Source organism: Tamandua tetradactyla, chromosome 4, assembly GCF_023851605.1.
Source record: "Tamandua tetradactyla isolate mTamTet1 chromosome 4, mTamTet1.pri, whole genome shotgun sequence".
Lineage (NCBI taxonomy): Eukaryota > Metazoa > Chordata > Mammalia > Pilosa > Myrmecophagidae > Tamandua > Tamandua tetradactyla.
The window spans coordinates 64,892,088-64,913,270 of NC_135330.1; the positions used below are offsets into that span (position 1 = coordinate 64,892,088).

A 21,183-nucleotide genomic window follows, 5' to 3' on the forward strand; every position below is an offset into this window, starting at 1 on the left:
TCTGACCAAACTTTTTCTTGGTGACACATTCAAGAAACACCAACCAATGCTAAAAATTTTTGGAAAAGAAATTTAAATCTTTTCTTAGTTATCTTGAAAAAGACTGAAGGGAATTCATTCATAACACCACAAAATTTCTTAAAATCATCTTTTCCCAATTCTCTTAAAATCTCACAGTTGCTCTTTGTGTAACTTTCCACAACTCTTTCCCTAGCCCAGGCATTGTTGAACTTTGAATTTCTACCCCTCCCCTCTTCCTGACGTCTTCCACTAATTGCTGTCTGTGCATTCTAGCAATACAATGATCTCACCTATTACCCTAGTTCTTCAGGAAGCAATCAGGAATAGATCAAACTGTCCTTAATGTTCAAGGCTCTGAAAATAAAGTTTTCTTCTAACTCATTTGACAGCAAAACCTGGCTTGAGCTTTGTGGGGTTAATTAGTGCCTCTCTCTCTATATTTCTCATTTAGTGTGAATAGTAATACAATTCATGGAGAAATAATAAGACTATTATTATTATAGGTATAAGCTACCTAGTACCTTGCTGACATCCTAATAATTTTGAATCTAAAATAAGCCACTGAAATGAAGAATTGTTTGTTATTGTTTCTTGTAATACATGTCCTATTTTATGCCCGTAGGACTAAACCAAATTATCTTTCACTTTTTAAATCCAGTATTTATTGTACAAACATTATGTATGTACCTCTCTATAAAGTACTGTGAGGAACACGTATTTCTGAAGAAATGGGACAGGTAGTATACTATTCAAAACTTGGAACTAGTCAAAAAGAGATTACTGGAGTAATTTTTCAGTGGCTTATTGGGCATGGTCTAGCAGACTTTCTGGAAATTATCGATTCCAAGGGGTATACAATTTTGATTGACTTTCTATTAACTAGGTCTTTTTTACAACATGGTAGGAGCAGAGGTTAATTTGCAGCAAACAGGAATGCAAATGATTATTATCTAAGAACAATGCAACTGATTCCTGGTCAAAGCCAAGCAAATGAATTTTGTAATTTTGTCCAATAGCAATGCAATTAATTTCCATCAGATAGAAAAACTAATTCCAAATGTTACAGCTGTTCACTCTGTAGAATATTAACCAGTTTTGCATCTATTGAATAAGTCATTTCAGAATGCCTTTGACTGACTATATAAAATTCTGCTCCTCAAATTCTCCTTTGAATCAGTTTTAGCATCTTAATTGTTCCTTTATTAGTTGGTAAGTTGAATAAAATCTTTGACATGTATTCTCTTCATATTTACCACGAGTGCCATGTTTGTAACACTTTGAAAATGATGTTTTAGAAGGTGCTTGCACTTTAGAAGCTCAAATACTAGTTGATCAAAATATGAAGGAAACATATAGATAGTAAGCAATAAATGACAAATAAACAATACGGGTTTTGAGGACAGTGAGAGAGTTTCTGATTGACTGTGCCCTTTTCACTGCTTTACTTAATGTAGCAGAGAACTCTGCTTTGCTTCATGGGGTGCAGAAAAAGTTAATTCAAAGGCACAATCTTTGTTCAAGAGTTATTACTAGTCTTGTGTGGGAGAAAGACATAAATTATCACGTGTCCTTCACCACAATCAATTTTAGAACATTTTCGTCACTTCCAAAAGAAATCCTATACCTTATAGTTGTTACCCATCCCCACCTTCATTGGAATATGTTCTTGCCTCTTCTATTTATTGGAAGAGCTTGTGAAGAATTGGTATTAATTCTTTAAAGTCTAGTAGAATGGAGTGGCAAAGGTTTCTGGGGCTGAGATTTTCTTTGTGAATAGTTTTCCTATTATGAATTCAATTTCTTTGCTTGTTATAGGTCTATTCAGATTGTTTCTTCTTGAGTCAGTCAGTAGTTTGTGTCTTTCTAGGAATTTGTCCACTTCCTCTAAGTTATTTGCATATAACTGTTCACAGATTTCCTTATAATAGTTTTATATAAGGTCAGTAATAATGCCCTTTCTAGTTCTGATTTAGAAATTTGAGTCTTCTCTCATTTTTCTTGTTCAGTATAGCTAGAGTATTGTCAATTTGTTATTCTTTTCAAAGAACCAGCTTTTGGTTTCATTGATTTTCTCTATTATTTTTCTATGCTGTAGTTCACTACTTTCCACTCCAATCTTTATTATTTCCTTGCTTTATGGTTAGTTTCCTTTTTCCCCCCAGCATCTTAAGATGAAATATTAGGTTATTGATTTGAGATCATCTTCCTTTATATAGGTATTTACAGCTATATATTTCCCTATAAGTACTACTTTAGCTGCATTCCATGTGTTTTGACATGTTGTGTATTCACTTTCATTCATTTAAAAGTATTTTCTGGTTTCCTTTTTGATTTCTTCTTTGCTCAGTTGGTTAGTTAGGAGTGTGTTGTATAATCATCACACTTTTATGAGTTTCCCCAATTTTTTCCTGCTGTGTATTTCTAAGTTTATTCCATTCTTGAGAATATGCTTTGCACTATTTCTATCCTTTAAAACTTATTGAGGTTTATTTTATGACCTAACATATGGTCTCTCCTAGAAAATGTTCCATGTACACTTGAGAAGAACATATTTTTTTTGTTGTTGGGTGGCATGTTCTACAGATGTCTGTTTGGTCTACTTGGTTTATAGTGTTGTTTAAGTCTTTTATTTTCATTTTGCTCTTCTGTCTAGTTGTTCTAAACAATGTTGCTGGTAGTGTATCGAAGGCTTCAATACTCCCTTAGTTTCCATCAGTTTTGCTTCATTTATTTTGGTGCTCTGTTATTAGGTACATGTATGTTTATAATTATTATATATTCCTGATGAATTGTCCCTTTTATCATTATAAAATGTTCTTCCTTATCTTCCATGAATTTTTTTGTTTGTTTGTTTTAAAGTCTGTTTTGTCAGATATTAGTAGGACTACTCCAGCTTTCCTCTGGTTTCTGATTGTGTGATAATCTTCTTCCATCCTTTTACTTTCAATGTACTTTTTAAATTTAAAGCTTCCTTTGACAGCATATAGTTGGACCTTGCCTTTTTTATTTTAGCCAGTCTGACAACCTTTGCCTTTTGATTGGATGGTTTAACCCATCCACATGTAATGTCACTACTAAGAGAGATGCATTTGCATCTACCATTTAACTTATAGTTTTCTATATGTCCCATGTGTGCTTTATTCCTTTGTTCCTCTTTTACTAATTTCTTTTGCATCAAGTGATTATTTTCTATTGTAGCATTTAAATTTCTTTAATTATTTTTTCACAGTTATTTTGAGTTATAGTTTTAGTAGTTGCTCTAGGATTTACCATAACATCCTAACTTATTAGAATGAGCTTCAGATTTATATTTGCTTACTTCCAGCGATATATAATATATATATGTTATTCCTATAGCTTAATTCTCTTTTCCCTCTATTTGTGGTATTATTGTTATATATATTACATCTATTAATGTTATAAAACCAACAGTAATTATACTTATTGCTTTACCATCTATAGACATTTCCTTAGCCCATGACAGCTTTGCTCCCACCCACCTCCTTTGTGTTGTTATTGGCAAATATATTGCACTTCTGTTAACTGTAGGTCCAACAATATATTATTTTTGCAAACAACTGCTTTTTAAATAATGTAAGGGAAGAAAGGACAAAATATGCATTTATAGGACAAAATATGTATTATAATTACATAATTACTTTACCATCTGGGGACCTTTATTACTGTCTTGGGTCATTTGCTTTCAGCCTGAAGAACTTCCTTTATTATTTCTTGTAAGGCAGATCTGCTAGCTACAATTTCTCTATTTTTGTTTATCATGGAAAGGCTTTATTTCACCTTAATTTTTGTAGGATAGCTTTGCTGGATACAGGATTCTTAGTTCACAATTTTTTCTTTGAGCATTTTAAATATATTAACCACTGCCGTTAGGCCTCATTGTTTCTTTTGATTAGTCACCTCTTAAACATATTGGGGTTTCCTTGTAAGTGATCCGTCATTTTTCTCTGTGGCATTCAAGATTTTTTCTCCTTGTATTTGACTTTCAGCATTTTTGCAACGATATGTCTGCTTAGTAGGTTCTTTGCATTTATCCTGCTTGGAGCTCCTTGATCTTCCTGGTTGTAGAGGTTATTACTTTTCACTTTGGAAAATTGTCAGCCAACATTTCTTTTAACATATTTTCTTCTCCTTTTTCTCTCTCTTCGACTTCTGGTACAACCATTAGCTGTATGTTGATGTGCTTAATTGTGTCCCACATTTCCCTGAGGCCCTGTTCATTTTTCTTTGTTCTGTTTTGTCTTTCTTCTTTTGCTTGCATACTATCTATCAATTACTGGTTCTTACTTCTGACAGTTCAAATCTACTATTGGGCTCTTGTAAATTTTTCATTTTAGTTATTATACTTTTCAACTCCAGAATCTCCATTTAGTTCTTTATTATAATTTCTACCTTTTTTTTGATATTATCTATTCATGTAACATTGTCATCACACCTTATTTTACTTCTTTGATCATATTTTCTTTTAGTTCTGAGAACATGTTTATAATGGCTACTTTGAAATCCTTTTTTCTTAAGTCCAATATCTGGTCATGCTCACACATAATTTATGCAAGTGATGCTTTCCTTTTTTTTTGCAAGTCTTGTAATTATTTGTTTGTTTATTTGAAATTGGGCTTTGCCTGCAGGGCTTGCTTAATTATTTGTTTAGTGACAGGCTGGCTTATTTTAGTGAAGTCCATTTCCCCCACATAGTGTCAAGCCTCTGATGTTCCTCCTCAGGGAAGTGCGGTTTTGAGTATGTCCATAACCACTCTGGGATAACAGTGGTACTTGTAAAGCTCTCTTTCCCTGACCATAGCCAGCTATTAAATACCACTAATTGCTGGCCTATTGCCCTGTTGTTGTCAACAATTCCTTGTGACACAGATTCCTCTACAAACCAATCCAATCAAATTGTGGCTCCTTAGGAGTAATAGTTTCTGATGCCAAAGTTTTCTATTTTTTCCTAATGCCAGAAGGACTCCTCCCAGCTGTCTAATTCCCAGGTTCCATCCTGTAAATAATACAGCCTATATTTACGGTGTATTTTCATTAGGTCCATGAATCTCTTCCCAATTGCCTTTCACCACAATGCCATGGTTCTTTTTTCCCCATGTAATTCTTTTTATTTTCACGTATGTATTTATTTCATTACTCATCTACCCGTACAATGGTAAAGGGAGTGTCAGTCAAAGGTTTTTGCAATCACATGGTCACATGATAAAAGCGATATAGTTATATAATCATTATAAAAAATCGAAGCTACTGGATTACAGTTCAACAGTGTCAGGTATTTCCTTCTGGCTATTCTGATACACTAGAACTAAAAAATAAATGTCTATATATTTATAGATATTTATATAGAGTCAGTAGTCATAATCATTTGTTAAATCTAATTTCTTGGTTACACCTCCTCCCTCTCATTTGATCATTCTCTCAAAATTCAGAGATACCTGGGAAATGACCATTTTAGCTTCTTCATGCTGGAAAGGGGTGTCTGCCTACAGAAGAGGAATGAAACTGGCTGATGTTCTTGGAGAGATTGCTAACTTTGGGTTTCAGGACTTATCAGGCACAGATACAATAGGGAGGCCTTAAGTTTCTATGAAAATAAATTTACTAAGAAAAACCTTTATAGTCTTAAATAGAGCCCAGGGTATTCTTTAGGGTTTTCAGGAATACTGTTGGTTGGGACTTGGCATAATGTGGGAATTTGCAATATGTGTCTGAAGCTTGCATAAGAGTAACCTCTAGAATGACCTCTTGACTGGATTTGAAATCTCTTAGCCACTGAAATGTTATTTTATTTCATTTCTTTTCCCCCTTTTTTTCAAGAAGACCTTCTCAATCTCACAATGCCAGGGCCAGACTCATCTCTGGGAGTCATGTCCCACATTGCCAGGGTGACTTGCAGCCCTGGGCGTCATGTCTCACATAGAGGGGAGGGTAGTGAGTTCACTTGTGGAGTTGGCTTAGGGAGAGAGGCCACATTTGAGCAACAAAAAAGGTTCTTTGGAGGTGACTCTTAGACATAATTAGGTATAATTATAAGTAGGCTTAGCTTTTCCATTGCAGAAATAAGTTTCTTAAGGGTAAGCTTTAGATTAAGGTTTTGGCTTATTAAATTAGGGACGTTTAATAGTTCCATTTTTTTTCCCCCACAGTCCCTCAAAGGGACTTTGAGAATACATGTTTATTCTTCTGCTCAAAATACTCAGGAATGTATCAGGGTATTACATTAACCTGCACAGAGTAACAAGATCTCATTTCCTATTCCAGGCTCCATGTAATTAGGATGTTTAAATAAACTGATCAGATAGATTAAATTAGATAGTGTGCTATAGAAAATTTAAATTTTGGACAAAATGAGTATCTTTTCCTTTAGTCTCACATAAAAGTTGAAGTTCTAAAATACACAAGAGTATTCTCCTTTACCTGGTAATCTGGCTTACCTTAGTCCTAACCAGATCTGCCACATTCATATCTCTAATTAGCCTGATTTATTTTCAGCTTCTTTAGCAGTTGATGTATGGAGTAATACGGACTTTCAGAGCTGAAGAACTCTGAGTCTCAGGTGTCTGACAGTTACCCAAAGTTCCAGGGAACTACCGCATTATACACAAAGAGCACAGCATATCAGAATTTAGAAATAACAGTTAAAACTCAGGAATAGATGTGACTGCTACAAGAGTTTACCATCCAGGGACATTTACAATGAACCTTATTGAACATTCTATACTTCTTAACATTGATTGTCCAATCCTTGCCCACTTTGTAACTTCTGATAACCTATGCTCTTGAATTCAATTCTCCGAATTTGCTCATTATATTTAGTTTATATTAGTGGGACCATACAATAGTTGTCCTTTCATTTATGGCTTATTTCGCACAACATAATATACTCATGGTTCATTCACCTAGTTGCATGTCTCATGACTTCAGTCCTTTCTGCAGCCTCTCAACATTTCATCATATTTATACACCAGTTTGTATTTATGCCACCATAAATACAAGTGTGCAAATGTTTATTCATGTCTCTGCTTTCAATTCTTCCAACTATATACCTAATAACTGGGTTGCAGGATCACATGGCAGCCCTGTACTAAGTTTCCTGTGGCACCATCTCACTGCCCTCTAGAGGGCTGCACCATTCTACTTCCCTACTCACAATGAATAGGTATATCTTTCTTTCTTCACATCTTCTCCAGCACTTGTATCTTTCTGTTCATTCTTAAAACAGCTTTATTCACACACTTTGCAATCCATCCTAAGTGTACAATTAATGGCTCTTGCTGTAATCACATAGTTATGGATTCATCATCACAATCTATACGAGAACATTTCCATTACTTCAACAAAGAAAGAAGAGAAAGAAAGAAAAGGAGAAACAACAACAATAACAACAAGAATCCCATGCCCCTCCTTTAGATCCCACTCTTACTGACATTTAGCTTTAGTATATTGCCTTTGTTGCAATTAATGAAAGAATATCACAATGTTGCTATTAACTATAGGCCCTAGTTTGCATTAATTATATTTTTTCCCTATACCATCCCATTTTAACACATTGCAATGGTGACATTCACTTGTTCTCCCGATGTAAAAACTTTCTTATATTTGTTTATTTAATAAGCATCATTGCCCATTCTAGGTTTCACTAAGTTATACAATCCCAGTTTTTATCCTCCATCTTTCCTTCTGCTGTCATACATTTCCTAGCTTTTCCTCTTTTAGCCACACTCACACTCAGCTTTGTCTATTATACTTATAATCTTGTGCTACCATCATACAATATTGCGCTATCCATTTCTGAATCTTTATAGTCAATCTTGTTAAACATTCTGTACTCCTTCAGCATCAGTTGCCCAATCTCGGCCCTCTTTTTATCTCCTGATAACCTGTGTTCTCAACTTTAACTCTCAAAGAGTTTGCTCATTATAGTGAGTTCATATTTGTTCTAGTTTGCTAGCTGCTGGAATGCAATATACCAGAAATGAAATGGCTTTTAAAAAGGAGAATTTAATTAGTTGCTAGTTTACAGTTCTAAGGCCGAGAAAATGTCCCAATTAAAGCAAGTCTATAGAAATGTCCAATCAAAGGAATCCAGGAAAAGATACTTGGTTCAAGAAGGCTGATGAAGTTCAGGGTTTCTCTCTCAAGTAGAAGGGCACATGTTGAGCACAGTCAGAGTTTCTCTCTCATCTGGAAAGGCACATGGTGAACATGGTCAGGGTTCCTCTCTCATCTGGAAGAGCACATGGCGAACACGGCGTCATCTGCTAGCTTCTTCTCCTGGCTTCCTGTTTCATGAAACTCCCCGGGAAGCGTTTTCCTTCTTCATCTCCAAAGGTCACTGACTCGTGGACTCTCTCCTTCGTGGTTCTGCAGTATTCTCTGTTCTCACCAAATCTCATTCATTCTCCAAAATGTTTTCTCTTTTATAGGACTCCAGAAACTTATCAAGATCCACCCATTTGGGTGACATGTCGTCACCTAGTCCAGTTTAACAATCACTCTTGATTAAATCACCTCTCGAGGGGGATGATCGGATTACCTAAAGTATTGAATAGGGATAATTCTGTCTTTATGAAGTGGGATTTATATTAAAACATGGCTTTTCTAGGGGACATACATCCTTTCAAACCAGCACAATATTAATGAGACCATATTGTATTTGTCCTTCTGTTTCTGGCTTATTTTCCTCAACATACTGTCCTCAAGTTTCATCCACGTTGTTGCATGCATCATGACTTTATTCTGTCTTACAGCTGTGTAATATTATATTGTATGTATAAATAACATAGTTTGTTTAGCCACTCATCTGTTAATGGACATTTGGGCTGTTTACCTCTCCTGGCAATTGTGAATAATGCCACTATGAACATTGATGTTGAAGTGTCCTTTAGTGTCTCTGCTTTCAGTTCTTCCAAATACCTAGTAATGGGATTGCTGGATCATAAGTCTATATTTAGCCTCTTAAGGAACTGCCAAACTGCCTTCAAGAGTGGCAACATCATACTACATTCCCACCAATAGTGAATAAGTGTGTCTATTTCTCCACATCCTCCCCAGCACTTGTAGTTTACTGTAGTTGGTTTTTTTTTTTAATAAACAAGAACATTCTAGTAGGTGTGGGATGATATCTCATTGTGGTTTTGATTCGCATTCCCCAAATTGCTAGAGAAGTTGAGTATATTTTCATATGCTTTCGAGCCACTTGCATTTCCTTTTTGGAAACGTGTCTATTCATGTCTTTTGCCTATTTTTCAATTGGGTTGTTTGTCTTTTTGTTGTTGAGTTGTAGGATTCCTTTATATATTCTAGATATTAAATCCTAATCCAATATGTGGTTTCTGAATACTGCATCTCATTGTGTAGGCTGCCTTTTTACTTCCCTGATAAAGTCCTTTGATGCACAAAAGTTTACAATTTTGAGGAGATCCCACTTATTTATTTCATCTTTCATTGCTTGCACTTTAGGTATAATGTCTAGAAAATCACCTTCTATCACAAGAGCTTTAAAATATTTCCCTATATTTTCTTTTAAAAGTTTTATGATCTTAGCTCCAATGTTACGGTCTTTGATCCATTTTGAGTTGATTTTGTATAAGGTATGAGATAGGAGTTCTCTTTCATTCTTTTGCATATAGATATCCAGTTCTCCAAGCACCATTTATTGTAGAGATTGTAAATGCTTCGTCTTATAACAATATACCTGAGTATCTTTTCCAGAGGCGTATATATGGCTCTATCTCCTGCTTTTTTAGTGTCTGAATATGTATATGCCATAATTTGTTCTTCATCTCTCTTACTAATGGACTTTACTTTCCATGTTTTTGCTATACAATCAACACTGAAGTGAATGTCATCATATACATCTATATAATATCTGTACTATTTATGCAGGATAGTTTCTTAAAAGGACTTATTGCTGGGTCATAGCTTATCATCATTTTCAGAATATACTTAAAAGATCCAAGAAATTCTACTAAAACTTTAATACATAAATGGAATCAGAATAAATGTTGAAAGTCAATATTTTTACTCTCTATTAATGATTATTAGTTTATGATTGAAATGTAAAAATAATCCCATTCATAAGATCTATATGAAAATTTACTGAAAGACTAAAACAAGATTTGAATAAAAGAAAAGGTATGCCATGATCTTGGGTGGGCATATTTAATATTCCAGAGATATCAATGAAATCCCCATCAGAATCTTAGATTTAAAACAAATGTGAAACAACAAATTAACTTTAAATATCTTTGAAAGGGTACATATCTGAACATTGCCATTTATTTTTAGAAAATGATAATCGAAAGGGAGGAAACACCTGCCTTATCAGATAGTAAAATGTACCACAAAGCTACTCTAAGAAAAATAGCATTAAAATAACAAATTATAGATACTAAAATTAATATACCACAGAATAGGAAAGGCCAGTCACCTAAATTATTTGAACAGTTTATTTTAAATCAGTATGAAAAGTCTGTATTCAATGGTAATGAGATAATTAAGTGTCTGGAGAAAGTAAAGTTAGGGCTTAAGCTAACACCACATAAAAAATAAATCCCCCCCCAAAAATTCCAAATGGATTTAAGCATACAAATATAAAAAGCAAAATTATTAAATTATTGAAATAAAAAATGAGAAATATAGTTATTATCTTAGGGTGGGGAAGATCTTCCTAAGCAGCAACATAAAATCAGAAGTCAAAAGGAAAAAAAATGAAAAGATTTAATTCAATAAAAAATCCAAACTTCTATATAGTTAAAGACATCATAAAAATTAAAAAGTAATAGATGTGGAGACTTCCAGAGAAGATGGCGTCTTAGTAAGACGCGTGGATCTTAGTTTCTTCTCCAGGACAGCTACTAGGGGAGTAGAAACGATACAGAACAGCGCCCAAAGCCACAACAGAGATAAAAAAGACAGCGTACCCCATCCTGGAACGGCTGGCTGGCTGAGAGAAGCCTCTCAGGTGAGATCGCCGAGGCGCGCGGGCTTCACCGGACGGGGTGGCAAGCGGCCGGAGTCACTCCCTTCCCCCTTCCCGAGCCGGCTGGGAGAATTGGAGAGGCGGTCCCCTGAAACCGCGGCAGCTGGCACCCACACCACGCGCGGCCCCCCGGACCAACTGAGAGAATTGGATCGGAAATCCCCAGGCCGCGGAGAACAGTGACGGGTGGGGGAGGCCCCTTCCAAACCCGTGACTCCCCGGGAACGTGCACTCTCCTGGGCGGGCTGCTGCCGCTGGCGCCCTCCTGCCACACTTGTCGCCCGGGCGACTAGGAAATTCGGACAGGCGCTTTCCCAGGCTGCGGCGGCCAGCAACCCTCCCCGCGTTCGGACCCCGGGCCGGCTCGAACTCTTCCAAGCCGCTTCGGCTAGCGAACCTCCCGGACGGCGAGAGTTTTCCAAAGTTAAAGGTCCCACAGCACCTTTTACTGGTGGGACCCGCAGACAAACGTGTGCCACGAGCGCCACCTACTGGGCAGGATAAGAAAAACAGAACCCAGAGATTTCACAGAAAAATCTTCCAAACTTTTGGATCCAATACCCAGGGAAATCTGTCTAAATGCGCAGACGCCAACAGAAGATAACGGATCACGCTCAAATAATTGAAAATATGGCCCAGTCAAAGGAACAAACCAATAGTTCAAATGAGATACAGGAGCTGAGACAACTAATGCTGAATATACGAACAGAAATGGAAAACCTCCTCAAAAACGAAATCGATAAATTGAGGGAGGACATGAAGAAGACATGGGCTGAACATAAAGAAGAAATAGAAAAACTGAAAAAACAAATCACAGAACTTATGGAAGTGAAGGACAAAGTAGAAAAGATAGAAAAAACAATGAATACCTACAATGATAGATTCAAAGAGACAGAAGATAGAATTAGTGATTTGGAGGATGGAACATCTGAATTCCAAAAACAAACAGAAACTATCGGGAAAAGAATGGAAAAATTTGAACAGGGTATCAGGGAACTCAAGGACAATATGAACCGCACAAATATACGTGTTGCGGGTGTCCCAGAAGGAGAAGAGAAGGGAAAAGGAGGAGAAAAACTAATGGAAGAAATTTTCACTGAAAATTTCCCAACTCTTATGAAAGACCTAAAATTACAGATCCAAGAAGTGCAGCACACCCCAAAGAGATTAGACCCAAATAGGCGTTCTCCAAGACACTTACTAGTTAGAATGTCAGAGGTCAAAGAGAAAGAGAGGATCTTGAAAGCAGCAAGAGAAAAACAATCCATCACATACAAGGGAAACCCAATAAGACTATGTGTAGATTTCTCAGCAGAAACCATGGAAGCTAGAAGACAGTGGGATGATATATTTAAATTACTAAAAGAGAAAAACTGCCAACCAAGACTCCTATATCCAGCAAAATTGTCCTTCAAAAATGAGGGAGAAATTAAAACATTCTCAGACAAAAAGTCACTGAGAGAATTTGTGATCAAGAGACCAGCTCTGCAAGAAATACTAAAGGGAGCACTAGAGTCAGAACCGAAAAGACAGAAGAGAGAGGTATGGAGAAGAGTGTAGAAAGAAGGAAAGTCAGATATGATATATATAATACAAAAGGCAAAATGGTAGAGGAAAATATTATCCAAACAATAATAACACTAAATGTTAATGGACTGAATTCCCCAATCAAAAGACATAGAATGGCAGAATGGATTAAAAAACAGGATCCTTCTATATGCTGTCTACAGGAAACACATCTTAGACCCAAAGATAAACATAGGTTGAAAGTGAAAGGTTGGGAAAAGATATTTCATGCAAATAACAACCAGAAAAGAGCAGGAGTGGCTATACTAATATCCAACAAGTTAGACTTCAAATGTAAAACAGTTAAAAGAGACAAAGAAGGACACTATCTACTAATAAAAGGAACAATTAAACAAGAAGACATAACAATCATAAATATTTACGCACCGAACCAGAATGCCCCAAAATACGTGAGGAATACACTGCAAACACTGAAAAAGGAAATAGACACAAATACCATAATAGTTGGAGACTTCAATTCCCCACTCTCATCAATGGACAGAACATCTAGACAGAGGATCAATAAAGAAATAGAGAATCTGAATATTACTATAAAGGAGCTAGACTTAACAGACATTTATAGGACATTACATCCCACAACAGCAGGATACACCTTTTTCTCAAGTGCTCATGGATCATTCTCAAAGATAGACCATATGCTGGGTCACAAAGCAAGTCTTAACAAATTTAAAAAGATTGAAATCATACACAACACTTTCTCAGACATAAAGGAATGAAGTTGGAAATCAATAATAGGCGGAATGCCAGAAAATTCACAAATACGTGGAGGCTCAACAACACACTCTTAAACAACGAGTGGGTCAAAGAAGAAATTGCAAGAGAAATTAGTAAATACCTCGAGGCAAATGAAAATGAAAACACAACATATCAAAACTTATGGGATGCAGCAAAGGCAGTGCTAAGAGGGAAATTTATTGCCCTAAACGCCTATATCAGAAAAGAAGAAAAGGTAAAAATGCAGGAATTAACTGTTCACTTGGAAGAACTGGAGAAAGAACAGCAAACTAATCCCAAAGCAAGCAAAAGGAAAGAAATAACAAAGATCAGAGCAGAAATAAATGAAATTGAAAACATGAAAACAATAGAGAAAATCAATAAGACCAGAAGTTGGTTCTATGAGAAAATCAATAAGATTGATGGGCCCTTATCAAGATTTACAAAAAGAAGAAGAGAGAGGATACAAATAAATAAGATCAGAAATGGAAGAGGAGACATAACTACTGACCTCACAGAAATAAAGGAGGTAATAACAGGATACTATGAACAACTTTACGCTAATAAATACAACAATTTAGAGGAAATGGACGGGTTCCTGGAAAGACATGAACAACCAACTTTGACTCAAGAAGACATAGATGACCTCAACAAACCAATCACAAGTAAAGAAATTGAATTAGTCATTCAAAATCTTCCTAAAAAGAAAAGTCCAGGACCAGATGGCTTCACATGTGAATTCTACCAAACGTTCCAGAAAGAATTAGTACCAATTCTCCTCAAACTCTTCAAAAAAATCGAAGCGGAGGGAAAACTACCTAATTCATTCTATGAAGCCAACATCACCCTCATACCAAAACCAGGCAAAGATATTACAAAAAAAGAAAACTACAGACAAATCTCTCTAATGAATATAGATGCAAAAATCCTCAATAAAATTCTAGCATATCGTATCCAACAACACATTAAAAGAATTATACATCATGACCAAGTAGGATTCATCCCAGGTATGCAAGGATGGTTCAACATAAGAAAATCAATTAATGTAATACACCATATCAACAAATCAAAGCAGAAAAATCACATGATCATCTCAATTGATGCAGAGAAGGCATTTGACAAGATTCAACATCCTTTCCTGTTGAAAACACTTCAAAAGATAGGAATACAAAGGAACTTCCTTAAAATGATAGAGGGAATATATGAAAAACCCACAGCTAATATCATCCTCAATGGGGAAAAATGGAAAACTTTTCCCCTAAGATCAGGAACAAGACAAGGATGTCCACTATCACCACTATTATTCAACATTGTGTTGGAGGTTCTAGCCAGAGCAATTAGACAAGAAAAAGAAATACAAGGCATCAAAATTGGAAAGGAAGAAGTAAAACTATCACTGTTTGCAGACGATATGATACTATATGTCGAAAACCCGGAAAAATCCACAACAAAACTACTAGAGCTAATAAATGAGTACAGCAAAGTAGCAGGTTACAAGATCAACATTCAAAAATCTGTAGCATTTCTATACACTAGTAATGAACAAGCTGAGGGGGAAATCAAGAAACGAATCCCATTTACAATTGCAACTAAAAGAATAAAATACCTAGGAATACATTTAACTAAAGAGACAAAAAACCTATATAAAGAAAACTACAAAAAACTGCTAAAAGAAATCACAGAAGACCTAAATAGATGGAAGGGCATACCGTGTTCATGGATTGGAAGACTAAATATAGTTAAGATGTCAATCCTACCTAAATTGATTTACAGATTCAATGCAATACCAATCAAAATCCCAACAACTTATTTTTCAGAAATAGAAAAACCAATAAGCAAATTTATCTGGAAGGGCAGGGTGCCCCGAATTGCTAAAAACATCTTGAGGAAAAAAAACGAAGCTGGAGGTCTAGCGATGCCGGACTTTAAGGCATATTATGAAGCCACAGTGGTCAAAACAGCATGATATTGGCATAAAGATAGATATATCGACCAATGGAATCGAATAGAGTGCTCAGATATAGACCCTCTCATCTATGGACATTTGATCTTTGATAAGGCAGTCAAGCCAACTCACCTGGGACAGAACAGTCTCTTCAATAAATGGTGCCTAGAGAACTGGATATCCATATGCAAAAGAATGAAAGAAGACCCATCTCTCACACCCTATACAAAAGTTAACTCAAAATGGATCAAAGATCTAAACATTAGGTCTAAGACCATAAAACAGTTAGAGGAAAATGTAGGGAGATATCTTATGGATCTTACAACTGGAGGCGGTTTTATGGACCTTAAACCTAAAGCAAGAACACTGAAGAAGGAAATAAATAAATGGGAGCTCCTCAAAATTAAACACTTTTGTGCATCAAAGAACTTCATCAAGAAAGTAGAAAGACAGCCTACACAATGGGAGACAATATTTGGAAATGATATATCAGATAAAGGTCTAGTCCCCAGATTTTATAAAGAGATTGTTCATCTCAACAACAAAAAGACAGCCAACCCAATTACAAAATGGGAAAAAGACTTGAACAGACACCTATCAGAAGAGGAAATACAAATGGCCAAAAGGCACATGAAGAGATGCTCAATGTCCCTGGCCATTAGAGAAATGCAAATCAAAACCACAATGAGATATCATCTCACACCCACCAGAATGGCCATTATCAACAAAACAGAAAATGACAAGTGCTGGAGAGGATGCGGAGAAAGAGGCACACTTATCCACTGTTGGTGGGAATGTCAAATGGTGCAACCACTGTGGAAGGCAGTTTGGCGGTTCCTCAAAATCTGAATATAGAATTGCCATACGACCCAGCAATACCATTGCTGGGAATATACTCAAAGGACTTAAGGGCAAAGACACAAACGGACATTTGCACACCAATGTTTATAGCAGTGTTATTTACAATTGCAAAGAGATGGAAACAGCCGAAATCTCCATCAACAGAAGAGTGGCTAAACAAACTGTGGTATATACATACGATGGAATACTATGGGGCCTTAAGACAGGATAAACTTATGAAGCATGTAATAACATGGATGGACCTAGAGAACATTATGCTGAGTGAGTCTAGCCAAAAACTAAAGGACAAATACTGTATGGTCCCACTGATGTGAACAGACATTCGAGAATAAATTTGGAATATGTCATTGGTAGCAGAGTCCAGCAGGAGGTAGAAACAGGGTAAGATAATGGGCAATTGGAGTTGAAGGGATACAGACTGTGCAACAGGACTAGATACAAAAACTCAAAAATGGACAGCACAATAATACCTAATTGTAAAGTAATCTTGTTAAAACACTGAATGAAGCTGCATCTGAGCTATAGGTTTTTGTTTTGTTTTGTTTTGACTTTACTATTATTACTTTTATTTCTTTTCTCTATATTAACATTCTATATCTTTTTCGGTTATGTTGCTAGTTTTTCTAAACCGATGCAAATGTACTAAGAAATGATGATCATGCATCTATGTGATGATGTTAAGAATTACTGTTTGCATATGTAGAATGCTATGATTTCTAAATGTTGGGTTAATTTCTTTTTTTCCGTTAATTAAAAAAAAAAAAAGAGAAGGGGTAATTGGAGCTGAAGGGATACAGACTGTACAACGGGACTGGATATAAAAACTCAGAAATGGACACCACAATACTACCCAATTGTAATGCAATTATGTTAAAACACTGAATGAAGCTGCATGTGAGGTATAGGTTTTTTTTTTTCTTTCTATTAATGTTTTAATTCTTATTCTGTTGTCTTTTTATTTCTTTTTCTAAATCGATGCAAATGTACTAAGAAATGATGGATATGCAACTATGTGCTGTTATTAAGAATTACTGATTGTACATGTAGAATGGAATGATTTCTAATTGTTTTGTTAATTCTTTTTTTAATTAATAAAAATAAATAAATAAAAATAAAAAATAAAAAATAAAAGTGACAGGAAAAAAAAAGGTAATAGATGTGAAGAAAATATTTTCAACATATTTGATGACTAAAGAGTTAATATTTATAATATACAAATAGCTCCTAGAAATAAATAAGGAAAAGATAACCCAATGGAAAAATGGCAATGTTGTAAGGACAGACAATTCCAAAATTATGTTCCCACACAGCATTTGTACTCTCCCAGTTCATGACAATATACTGAACTTTCAATTTATGAAATGATATCAGTAAAAAAAAAAAAAGGCATTTTACTAATAATCATAGCAATGGAAATGAAATTGGACAGTTACTTAAGTTTTCAAATTGGCAAAAATAGAAATGTAAATACCATTTCACATAATGCTGGATTATAGCAGTGAGAGTAGAAAGTGATATAACTCACAGGATATAGTACGGCAGTAGCTATTAAAGTTATAAATGGGCAGTTGGTTTAAAATCGCAAACTATATGTGCTTTTATATGGGGGAACACGGGATTACTTATCACATGCATAAATAATGCATACAGTTAAATTGCAAGCGTATTAAATTTTATAGCACTAGCTTGGCACAGGTTTAAAGCATTCGTTCATTTTTCTAAGCCTTTTCAGTTTTATTCTTATTAATCCAGCAGTTCCTAATGGAGCTCCCAATCATAAAATCCCTGTCTTTTTGTGTTACTTCATCATCCAAATCCAAGGGGCACTTCCTGGATCCCTGAAAAAAGCAAGTTCTTTTCTGTATAGACCGAAGATCCACACTCTCTCCTTCGGTTCAAAATTAATCAACTCATAGAAATTATTCTTCCTTTCCCCTTTTGGCTTTTGAACTCTTTTGAAAAATTATAGATAATTCCTCAAATAATACAACCTTGTCATAGAAAAATGCAGAGAATAAAATAAGAAAACATTTAATTACCTACAAACTTACCAGTCAGGGAGAAGAGTTATGCGTCCTTTGATATAGAAGGCTTTTTTCTATGCATGTATGCTTGCTTGTATGTGAGTGTGTTTTACAGAAATAGGACCATCTTAAATGAGCTCTTTTATAATTTACTGTGTTCACTCAGCTATTTTGTAGACCTTAACGTTTCAAGAAATCACAATCTTTCTTAATTTAATCTTTACTCTTTATCAAAATGTTAGGCTCCGATGAATCTAAGAGCTGAAAGAGACCACAGTATTTAACTCGCCTATTTTGTAGATAAGGAAGGAAGCCCGGGTAAAATGGCTTCTTCAGTGTCACTTCAGTTAGTGGAAAAGCTAGACTCAAAACTCATAGCTCCTGATCCTCATCCAATTCTCCATATTTCTAAAGACCATCCTCTTTCCTGGCAGCTCTGCTGTCCCTTTATTCTGAAGTTCTCAACTATGTGAACGTCACAACTCTATCTATGTGAACTTCACAAGTGTATCTCACTGGAGATGCCAGCCTCCTTCGTGAGTGCACATCATTGACTTCTTGCCTCAGAGTCACTTCTTCTGCTTCCGCCAATGCTCTATTATTTTTTTTTTCTTCCTATTCTGGCCCAACAATTAGTGTCTCTACAATGTACACTACTTTTTCTTGAGCCGCTGCTAGTCAGAAACCACTCCCCAATCCTTAATAATTCAGAGGTCACGCGAGGAAGGGGTCTTTCACACGGACAAATATGATTTTAACCAGAAAGAAATGAACGGAGCACATGTTCGCAGCTTCCACAGGTACTGCATCAATAGCTGGGCAGAGGGGGAGATGTCTACTCACTTTAATTGGCCTTCACAATTCCATCGCTTCCTGTACTCGTTTCCCTCAGGAACCGGCCCTCCTGGGAATCCAGCTCAGTCATTTCACGGGAAAAGTTTTAAATTCAGGATCTATATTCTTTATTACTGTGAACAGGGGTAAGTGCATGCAGGCATTCAAATATGAGATCTTTCCCATTGTCTGGACCTATTCCTTCTCAACCTAGCCCCCAATTTCCTACTGTTTCAGGAATTTGAGCTGATTCTGAGTTTGGGCTACTTTAGCCCACTGCTAGCTCTCCTCAGTGCCTAGGACATACACCAATTCCCCTATTTATCCTAATTAAGTATCAAATTTTCCCCTTAGTTTAGAGACGATAGGATATATTTAAAATGTGTATTTTTCTAAAGAACCACAGTACAAAGAAACTCCTACAAAAACCAGAACGCATGATGGTGTACAAATAGAAAAATATGTAGAACAGATTTTTAAAGCATCTTAATTAAAGTATAGCTTTAGTTTAGATTCCAGGTTACCCAGTTTACTGATTACCTACCATTTTCTTTCCCTTGCCTCAGTCTCCTCAACTAGGGGGCATGTGATTTACTGATATGCCAATCTCATTATCTACCTCTAATGGTTTGTAGTAAACTTTCATGTTTACAGCTTCCTTCTAGCCTGTACACTAAGATTTATTTGAGGGATGTATTTCACTTTCTATTCCTTTTTTTTAGAGCATAGATGACAGAGGCTTTCTTAGGTTATTCAATGATCAAATGCTTCTTCCCCTACTCTTCGCACCCCAAAACCTTTACCCCACTGGTTGAGAATTTTTCCCTTCTCTGTGTTTTTTTGGGTCGACTCACCACTTGTGTATCCTCCCCCACTCCCCATCCCCAACTGATTTTACTTTATAACTATTTCATAATATTGAGGTAACTTCAGCACATATTAAGGCTCAGAGGCAGGGAAGTGTTTTCTGATCACAGTGTAAAGTTCAACTAAACAAAACCAGGCTCACTTGCCCTGTCCATCAAGAAGGCTAAGTGTTGTTGCCATTTAAAATTCTGTCCAGGTACCATTCAGTGGGCACCCAGCCCAGCGGTGCATTGATGGGAGAAGGGAGCAGTGCATCTCCCCTCTGTGAGGAGGTCACGAAAGTCTCAGACCAGCTCCACAAACTGAGTTGGAGAAAGTACTTGTAAGTAGTGGGTTTGTGTCTTAATCACAACTGCACCGCCAGGGCCTGGTTTCGTCCCTAGCACATGCTCAGTAAATGTTTGTTCAATTTGGAATAATGTTTTGGATTTGGCTGGCCTGGGTCTGACTGTAGAATAGGGCTCATAGACTATTACAGTAACTCACATTTTCATAGATTGCTTTTCCATTCGCCACCATGATCATGATTGCCTCGCAAGCTCCTACTGGTAGAATCTGTTTTGTTTTTTATTTCTTTCTTATGTGCTCTATGGAGGAAGATATATAAACTCAATGTCTGAGACTTGAGAGTGCTGTGAAAAGTCTAACATTCGTCTAGACTCCAAGAGACACTGAACTGATCAATTTTCATTGAGCCTTTTCTTTTGGTTTATATTTATGGCTGGGATAATGTTAATAAGTATATTTAAGCCAGAAAATTTAAATGATTCATAACGTTGAAGATTCAAATCCCTATTTATGCCACCCTGCTTTTGAGCCCCCGTTCTGGGACTGGATTGCTACTTCCTGGCTTCAAAATACACAGCTGGATTTCAGTTCTTAAGCTGTAACTTTTAAAAACTTCTCTTTCTTCAGCTTGCTTTTCAGGAGAATTAGTGCCCTTGCAAAGCAACAGGGAACTTCACGCAAAGATTAAAAGAAACTGGGCTAACAATGGAGGTACTAAAATATTCTCTGGAGATGAAGAAAGCTGGATTAAAGGCAAAAACATTGCCCAACCTTTTAGCCAAGCAGGCGTGGTAATAGAAATACACCCGTGAATAAACTTTCCTCCTGATCCTGAAATTGGTTTCAGATTTATCTCTCATTGTGCCGAAATGCAGCTTCATAGTAACCAACTGTAGTTGTATGCTGCAGTGTGTGTGTGTGTGTGTGTGGGGGGGGGGTGTTACATTCAAAATATGGAAAGATCAAGTACAGATGTCTGCTTAAGACCAGAACCAGCAATGCATTAATAAGAATGGAGGGTTTTATTTCTTGTTGGTAAA

General features: G+C 36.2%; 1 protein-coding gene across 9 annotated transcripts in view; it reads left to right on the plus strand.

Moving 5' to 3' along the window:
• The window catches only part of PFKFB2 (6-phosphofructo-2-kinase/fructose-2,6-biphosphatase 2), a 49,592-nt gene extending 28,622 nt beyond the window's left edge, over positions 1 to 20,970 (plus strand). For 7 of the 9 annotated variants that reach the window (XR_013174276.1, XR_013174272.1, XR_013174275.1 and 4 more), the window contains 2 exons: positions 20,052 to 20,177; positions 20,771 to 20,970. Coding sequence is in view for 2 of the 9 variants with exons in the window: in XM_077157637.1 (XP_077013752.1) it covers positions 20,771 to 20,791 (21 nt within the window). In the remaining 7 variants the exon portion in view is untranslated. The remainder of the gene's footprint in view (positions 1 to 20,051; positions 20,178 to 20,770) is intronic. The other 2 variants (XM_077157637.1, XM_077157639.1) reach the window with 1 other exon arrangement.
• Positions 20,971 to 21,183: the final 213 nt, after the last annotated feature.